The 9,699-nt window shown below is 31.5% G+C and overlaps 1 protein-coding gene across 1 annotated transcript; it reads right to left on the minus strand.

Moving 5' to 3' along the window:
* Positions 1–8,405: 8,405 nt before the first annotated feature.
* On the minus strand, positions 8,406–9,278 carry LOC133290961 (B3 domain-containing protein At2g31420-like). The gene has a single exon (XM_061489122.1). It carries the CDS (start codon positions 9,276–9,278, stop codon positions 8,406–8,408), a length of 873 nt encoding a protein of 290 aa, XP_061345106.1.
* Positions 9,279–9,699: the final 421 nt, after the last annotated feature.

Genomic DNA, 9,699 nt, shown 5'->3' on the forward strand with positions numbered 1-9,699 from the left:
TAAAATTTTCTCTCAAGATTAGATAACTTTTTTTTTCAAAGCAATTGGAGAGAGTATTACATTTATATCATGTATCCAAACATTTTGGAAACAATTCTTCATGTTGGGGTTGCTGTTCCTCTTCTTGGAGACTCTTAATTTGACCCAATTCTTCATGTTGTTGGGGTTCTTCCACTTCTTGGAAACAAGTCTTAACCAGAGCCAATTCTTCATCGTTATAATATTGTGGTGCAACGCGCGAAAGAAGTATATCACAAAAGTGAGGCCTAAAGGGTTTGGTAGACATCTTTTGACGCGTCTCCCAATCTGTAATCTTCCCCACCAATTCCCACAGAGTTTTCTTGTCCTCTGAGTCATGGTGGCAAAGCAAAGTTGAAGAATGGAAGCGTATAAGGGTTTGGAGCAGAGCAGCAAAAGGTTGTGTAAGGTTTATGTAATGGTGAAGTAAGTGAGTGATGGAGTTTCTGTTCAATTTATAGTGATCAGCTATCAAAATTAGAATCTCCCGAGATTGTAGATATGCTATATCGTCACAAGTAGAATTTTTGGAGGTCTAATCTTTTTTCTTTTTGTATATAAGAGGTAATCTTTTAATATATGTGTAACTCGATTTGTTTCTTTTAAATTTTTGTATCTTTAAAGATTTAATATCAGTAAAGATAGTTCCCATCGATAACTTTCAAATAAACAGCTGTCCGAATATGTGACTAACTAACTAACACAGTTATTTTCATATCTTTTCTGATTTGATATTAGTAAAGACAATTTCCTTTTATAACTTTCAAAAAAACATAGCTTTCCAAATATATAACTAACTAACGGTTTATTTGATTTAAATTTTCATATCTTTTCTGTTTTGATATTAGTAAAGAAAAGGGGGTTTGGTTTTGGTTCAATTTAATGTTCTCATGTGATCCGCTGCACACTTCTCTTGCCATGTTTGTTTGGTATTGGTGCTCTTTGCTGTGAATTTTCTCAATAGAGTAACCCCATTGTTCCCTCAAGTTTGTCTTCTTTTCAGATCCTATATGGGTGGTTTCTTCTGTTATGCTCTTTTTTTGTTTATTGCTCATTCTGTAGCCTCTGCTTGGATGCTGAGAAATTCCTCTGATGTGGTGGTATATGGTTGATACATAACAATGCCTTTGCTGCTTATCGACCCTGATATGATATGCCATTTTTTCTTTAAAAAAATTGTGATATAACCTCAAATCACAGATGGTTTAGATTTTGCTGTTGTAAGATATGCTCTTCTTGAAGCAGTGACAAGTTAATTCACATAATGTTAATTATTTTCTCCAGTAAAAATTTTATACTGGAATTCAGGGGCATTATGTGGAGTTTCTTAACTGTTTGTATTTTACATGTCATTTCATTTGCTAATTAATGGCACCTTTATTACCTTTGAAACAGCTGATGCATTCTGGTTCTTTGATGAATCTCAAGTCCACTCTGTTTCTCAATGTAGTAGTGCATCAGATCAGAGGGCATAATGTCCTTGTTGTTGTACTTGGTCTATCCTATCCTACTGGATCTGTTATATTAACACGCCATCAAAAGGAATGCCTTAAGAAACCATGCTTAGCTGCATGTTTTCAATGTTATGGCAATCCTATTTTGCCCTTTGATTGAGAGCATACAATATGAGTGTTGGTTCTAGACCTGTGTTATTATGTGCTGATTATACAAACAAAAATTTAATAACATGATTCATATTTAATTATAACACTAATACTGATTACTGTTTCTTTTATAATTAATGATTATTTATTTTACTTAACAGGTTTTTTCTTAGGTTGTTATTTATTTTAATTAATTTATTAATTATTTGTATCAAAACAAAAAACCTTCATTAATTACAAAAACAACCATTCCACTTTTTGTGGTGATGAAAGGAAATTGATAACATGAAGAAATTAAAAAAAAATGGAATGGTAAATTAGTAAATTTGTTTTAATTAGTAAAAAGTGGCCCATTTGTTTTGCCTAATTAAAAAATAAAATAATTAGTAATATTAAGCAAATATAATAATTAGTAAATTTGTTGTAATATATGAATCATGTCAGTATTAGTGTTATAATTAAATATGAATCATGTTATTAAATTTTTGTTTGTGTAAGTGGTAATTATGTAAATCGTAATAATTATTTTAAATATTTTTTAATTAATGATTTAATCATAATAAATAGTTTTACTAAAATAAAACCTGCATGTGTTAACCATGTCATCATTAGTGTCATAATTAACATATTTGGCATGTTATTAAATCCCTTTTCAAATATTCTGCATTATTTAATATAATTTTTTTTGGAAACCTTAGGCATAAAAAAAATGCTCGTAATAATTAATAAACAATGCAATTTGCCTTTTGGTAAAAAAAAAAAACCTGCGTCTGTGTTTGATGGTCCCGTCAAGTTTCTTGGCGGGAATGGAAGACATCAACAAAATTGACGGCATTAGTGGAGAACTCATCGCCACTGATGACGTCTTCTTCGGTGATCCTGTCAGTCAAACTACCGTGTTTTGCTCTACTTCGGCCATACTTTCAAAATGTGTTTTATTCCGGCGATACATTTACAAAATAATGGTAGTACTGTCGTTTTGCCAAAAATTGTGATAAGCAACCTTCATTTTAATCAATGAAGGTTGCTAAACTTCATAAGCTGAACCTTTCAGCAAGAATAGCAGACAACAAGACATGTTTGATGTTGTCAGGTGTGAATTTCAATCCATATAAATTAAGTATGGCAGACAGCAAGAATAGCAGAACCTTTCATTTTATATACTCATCACTTCTCTCAAGGCATGTTTAATGTTTTGCAAATCAGCATGTTTACTTTGCCTGTGACATGATGAGAACTGTGTTTGATGAGGATTATCAGAGAGGATCATGTTATTGTACTTAGTCTACCCTACTGGATTTGTTACATTAACACACTATCAAAAGGAATGCCTTAGGAAACCATGCTTAGCTCGTTAGCATGTTTTCATTGTTGTGGCTATACTATTTTGCCCTTTTCAATATCTTCCGTCGTAATTTTGCAGGGAAACTGAGAGCAGTCAGATTGCATAACCTTCAAGGATTCACAGGCAGCAGTGCTCTTGACGGTATAAATGAGATGCCATGTACCAATTTATACTAAAATTTCTTTGCATTCAATCACTAAAATAGATCATATAGAAGATATAAAATTTTATGTTTCATCTCGTTTCTACTAATTACGTTTCTACTGCCTCTTTCCATTTTTATGTAACAACTCGATTTTGATTACATTGGTCACTAGCAACATAGTAATCTTTTACAACAAAAAATTATTCTCCCAAAAAAGGGGAAATTATTTTCTGCAGTTACTGCAGACATCCCGCTGACACAATTCAAAGTAGGTCCAATGTTTTCTCTTCCTAATAATTTGTGGACTTCATGCATGCTTTGAGTCACCAACAACAGAGTAATTTTCTGCAATAACAGCAGAAAATTATTCCTTAAAAAGAAAGGGGAATTGTTTTCTGCATTTACTGCACACAATCACTACTTTCCGCATACACAATTCAAAGTACATCCCATTTTTAATTTTTTTCTTTTCCCCATAATCTGTGGGCCCCATGCATGCTTTGAGTCACCAGCAGCAAAGTAATTTTTTGCAATAACAGTAATGGCAGAAAATAGCAAAAAAATTTAACAAAGAAACAAAATAAAGAAAACAAGATTTGTTAGCCTTTCAACGAGTTGTAATTAAGTTAAGAAAAAACAAGAGACTTAAAAAAAAGTTGGCTAGTATGTGCACAATATCGTCACATAAAGTGAAACAGTGGATATCTGTTGTAGACATTTAACTTTGGTGACACACTGGAAATTTTTATATGAAGAGAACAAGAAATGCAACAAATGAAAGAGGGTATGGGAGCGGGAGAGCAGCTCGCGCGTCAATGGGAGGCAGTGCCGTCACAGCTGCTGACGGCTTTAGTCGTGTAGAGACATCTAACGACATTAGTGTTGTCTCACCTGCTGACAGGATCCACTTTGATTGCTGATATGTCAACCAGTCACGTAATGGTGTCTTACGGCACTAATCACGTCAAGTGTGTTTACGCCACTGACTACCTTAATACATTTCAAAGATGCTTTTAGTGTATCTAAGATCGGGTTTGCATTTGTCATTTAACATGACACAACAAACTTTTCTCAAAATGAATCTCTATAACATTACACAATCATTTTTTCTACAACATAACTCTTATAAAACCCATGTAACATTTAGCAAATGTTATTACATGGGTGCTTTTGCTCGTAAAAAGATTTAGTGTCCGTCTGGATGAGCTTTTATCTTAAAAAAGTTGCTTTTTTTTTTAAATAAAAGTTCTTTTGAGAATTTTTAGATGTTTGGATAACAACTTTTTAAAAAAACAAAATTTAAAATTAAAGTTAAAATGCTGCATTTTTTATAGCGAGTAGTTTGTTGCTTTTGAAAAAAGCAGAAATTAAAAGATAATATAATTTTATTTTTTTTTGGAAAAAAGATAATATAAATTTTTAAAATACAATTTTAACTTTATCCTATCATACCTATTTTATCTCTCCTTATCACACGATCTATGTAGCACCGATACGACACCCGACATGTGACACGACACGACACTCCGACATGTCCATCCTAAAAAAATATGGATTTCGACACGTTGAGACACGTTTTAATATTAAATAATAATTTTAATTTATATAGCGTATATTTCATTTAATATTCAATAATTTAACAAAAAAATGAAACTAAATTAATAATACCCATCAACACGTTATAAAAGTGGAAGCTTTAATAAAAAAATAGGAACTGAGATGAGAGAGATAATATCAGATAGAGAGATCAAATCATATTAGAGAGGAAGATCAAAGAGAAGGAGACACAACAAGAGCGTAATAGGAATTGACAACAATGATGCTGAGATGATCTCTTATCTATTAAGGGGAAAAAAGACGAAAAAGATAAAATTGATATGATCAGGTGGAAGCTTTATTAATATATTTTAAATTAAAAAAAATATTTTTTTTACGAAAATGCCATTTGACCGTGTCGGACACAGTCAAATTCGAGTGTCAAAATGGTCAACGTGTCGGGAATGTTGACCGCGTATCGGACACCGTGTCAGAACGTGTCGGTCCCTATTTTTTGGAGTGTCCGTGCTTCCTTGCCCACGATCATGTTATTTTATCTCTCCTTCCTTATCCCACGATCATGTTATTTTATCTATTTTTTATTGTAATTTTATATATAAAAAGTTTTTATTTTATTTTAACATCTAAACAATTTTTTTATGTAAAAGTAATTTTCATATCATACATCCAAACGTAAAATAACTTTACCTTTTAAAAAAAGTTATTTTTTTAAAAGCTCATCCAATCGGGCCCTTAGTGCCCGTTTGAATGAGTTTTTGTTCCTAAAAAAATTGCTTTTTTAAAAAATAAAAGTCTTTTTAAATTTTTTTAATTGTTTGGATAACAACTTTTTAAAAAAGTAAAATTTAAAATGCTGCTTTTTTTTAGCCAATAGTTGGTTACTTTTGAAAAAAAAAACAGAAATTAAAAGATGATATGATTTTTTTTTTTCTGGAAATAAGATAATATAAATTTTTAAAATACAATTTTAACCTCATCCTATCATGTTATTTTATCTCTCCTTTATTGTAATTTTATATATAAAAATTCTTTTTTTATTTTAACATCCAAATAACTTTTTTATATAATAGTGATTTTCACTCCATACATCCAAACGTAAAATAACTTTATTTTTTAGAATTTTTTTTAAAAAAGAGTAATGCATTTAAAGTCATTTTTTTTAAAAGCTTAAAATCAATAAATCAAACATCTATTGAAGAGTTACATCATGTTTTTCAGAAGAAAAAAAAATTATTATCAAAAGAAAAAAGACAAAATAAAACCGAACATCTTATAGACATTAAATTTATCAGAAATCATGCTCTTACGTTGCATTAAGATTTTTATCTCATGTTACTCTCATTTCGAAAAAATTCCTCTTTTTTTTTCTTCTAAAAATTGGTGGGATCTACTTTATTTGTTTCTTAACATAAGAAAACTTCTCTCATACTACATGACAAGAGTAATCCTTGTGAATGGAAAGCATTTCGTGGCTAGCTTTTTACCGCTTTGTGCACTGACCCGGGGCGAGGGATTAGTCTCATGGCTATCGGCTGTGGGAATACCGGATGTAATCCAAAAAAAAATTTAAAACAAAATAAAATCTATCCTAACAAATAAGAGAAGAAAGATGTCTGTTGCTAAGTCATTTTTTATATAATTTCACTTTGAATTCTTCCTTTTTCAATCAAAAGTCTTTCTTTGATAGCCATCTAACTTTTTTTTTAATTTATCAACTCATGTTTTCTTTAAATTTCTCCTCTTCATTTTTTTAAAAAACTGAAAATTAAATACATAATTTAATGCAATTTACCTAAATCCTTAATTACTAAATCAATTGTAGCGGCTTAGTTTAAACTTCTCTTTATACTTTGAATTATACTCCCTAACTATTGTAATATATTTTTGAACTTCAACTCTTTAATTGTTGATTAGATTCCAATTATAATTATAATATATTATATTTAGATTAATTTAATTTTCTTAAATTCTTTTTTCAATTAACCTCTATCATCATAATTACCTTAATTAATACAACATATATAAAATTATATCTGAAAAATATAAATGAAACAATAAAATGCATGGATTTAAATATCGACATAAATTCAACAAAAAACAAATAAGAATAAAAAGTTTAATAATTAAGTTACTGCTTGTGACGGTAAAGAAATAATAATTAAATTACCTTAAAAAGCATTTCTTTTATATTAGAATTTGAGTTCCCAACAAAAGTGATTTTAATAAGGCGGTAAAGAAATAATACTTGCGAAACCAGACCAAATAAGAAAAAAAATTAGGTGAAAGAACAAAAATAAGATCCCAATACATTTATTTGCTAGTCACAGAGAGACTCACATAATAGAATGGGCGCATCTAGGATAGATGAATAGCGTTTTTCTCTACCTAAATTTTAATTATTTTATTATTATTGTATATAAATTATAAAATGATATTTATTTTATAATAATAAATAAATAATGTTAATAATCAATCATTCTCTAAAAAACATTTACACCAATTAATTTATCTTATTATTCTTAGTACTCCATCACAAAAAATCCTGCACCAGCTACATTATTAAAAAAGTACAACGTGAAATAAAAGATACAAACCAAATTTTTTATTATTATTATGGGATAGGATATTGTGACAACCAAATAATATTACTACCAATGTTACTACCACATCTTAACCGTTGATTTCCGTCAATCAACGGTTATCATTTTTCAAATCAACTGGAATAAAATATATATATATTTTTTTTCATTCTTGTCACCTATATTCCCTAATATATATATCACCTACATAACAAAAAAGAAAGAAAAAGAAACAAATACAATTTTTTTTTTGAAACAAAAGGAAAGTAAAAGACAAAACAACAAAACTAAAACACACTAGGCACAAGCCTAGGACACCTATATTCCATTCCCTATGCATAGACAAAACAAATCCTATTTAGTTTTCTCACAAGGATATTTATGTTATTTAAAAATAATTTAATTTTAAACAGTAGAATGTCATTTCATTCCAAGATTTATCATTCTTTAGAATTGGAATGGCCTGGTCCTATCAAATTAGCTTATTCATTTGTTAAATAATTTTTAACATTTCATGTATCAAATAGTGTGTTTGACAACTTTCTTGGTGGAAAAGGGGAGGTGAATGCCACGGATGGGAGGAGGAGAAGGCGGTTTAGTTTAAAGATGGAACAAGAGTGGAGATGAGGATAAATTGGTGATGTATTTTTCTGAGGCATGTGACGCACATGCATGAGGGAGGAGTAGAGCTTCACCTCCAATTGGTAGACTAGACATGTGTTGGAAAGATTTGTACTAATTTTTAATCATAGCCTAAAATTAAGGTAAAGATGATTCAGGTTTCTCACTCACACTTATTACTAATTTAACTGGTTATCACAGGGTTCCCATAAAAAAAATTATCTTAATAAGATGGTAAAGAAATTTATAATTGCGAAACCTCAACTGATCAAGAAAAAGCTATTGTAAAAAATGAAAATAGGATCTCACTTCATTATAAGCAAAGAAAACATGGAATGCCAATACATTTATTTGCTAGTGATCCTAACATAACAAAAGAGAAATAAAAAGAAATACAAACCAAATTTCAATTTGAACAATTTTTTGTTTTTCAATATTACGTTGTCAGAGCACCACCTATATTCCATTCCCTAATATTATATTCCCTAAGACAGACAATAGTGACGTGTCTATGTCGCTGTGTGCTTTAAATTTGTTCAGAGTTTATTTAATACAAAATGTAATTTGCCATCCACTCTGAAAGACCATATTTGAAGTTGGTCTCCTTCTTGCAAACTGTTATGAGAGAGAACGCTTTTCCAGTCTTTGATGAGACAGTAGATGCTCGTGCTCGTCATCTCCCACCTCTTCAGTATCAAAGCATATTCCCTGAGAGATGGATCCAACACCTTCACTTCAACACCCCGAAGTCTTCCTTTACAGCTTTCTCTCTCTTGCAATGTTGCCTTCTCAGCCTCAGTCAGGAAATCGCAACGTATTTCTTTCATCGGCATTGATAGACGGTTGTGATTCGCGCTCAGATCTGTCTTGGAGAGATTCTTCCTCATCACAAATTGCACGTCGCTGCCGTTTAACTCTCTCATACGGTTCTTGAATTCATCAGGCAGAACCGGTGGTGGCAGCGGCGATGAAGATGAAGATGAAGATGAAGATGGTGGTGCTGGTACTGGTGGCGGTGGCGATGGTGACGACGGTGGTGACGGTGGCAGTGGTGACTGCGGCGATGAAGATGAAGATGAAGATGAAGATGAAGATGAAGATGGTGGTGCTGCATTCTTTGTGTTTCTTGGTTTTTTATTCACTGACGAGGCCCATGAGGGAGTGGGCCTTTCCTCCTCGTCATGCATTTTGCGCTGCCTTTTTGGGGTCACCGTTATTTCTTTCTCTGGCTTTGGCTTTGGCTTTGACTTTGACGTACTGGCCTCTTCTTCATGTTGGAGATGCAGTAGTTGGTGTTGCTGTTCTTGGAAACTCTCAATCATACCCAGTTCTTCTGCATTATAATAATGTGGTGCAAGGACATATATAAGTACGTCCAAAGAGCAAGGCCTGAAGGGTTTGGAAGACATCTTTTGAGTCACGGTGGCAAAGCAAAGCAAACAGAGCAAGGGAAGCAGGGTTTCTGGTGCAGGGAGGGGTTTGGAGCGGAACAGCCAAAAGGTGTCAGTTTTTATCTATCAATATTTACGGTGAAGTAAATGCAGGGGGTTTAATTGTCTTCTATTTATAGTGAACGATTCCTAGTTACAATCAACAAGTGATCAAACGTTCATATCTCAATTTTAATTTTGAATTTGGAGATATGCCATTATCAGAAATTGAATCTTCGATAAACCTTTGGAGATAAGCTTTCATGAGAAGTGGAATATTTGGAGATAGACTTTTTCATATATTTTATGATTTAATATTAGTTAAGATAATTCTCATAACTAACTTTCCAAACATACGATGACTAACTAACACGGTTTAATTATTTGTATCTTTTCTGAT

Source organism: Gastrolobium bilobum, unplaced genomic scaffold (assembly GCF_033153095.1).
Source record: "Gastrolobium bilobum isolate Gb01-03AN ecotype WA unplaced genomic scaffold, APGP_CSIRO_Gbil_v1 utg35084, whole genome shotgun sequence".
Taxonomy (NCBI): domain Eukaryota; kingdom Viridiplantae; phylum Streptophyta; class Magnoliopsida; order Fabales; family Fabaceae; genus Gastrolobium; species Gastrolobium bilobum.

Excerpts from the sequence above, each read along its gene's own strand:
- LOC133290961 (XM_061489122.1), bottom strand. The coding sequence starts at position 9,278 with ATGTCTTCCAAACCCTTCAGGCCTTGCTCTTTGGACGTACTTATATAT.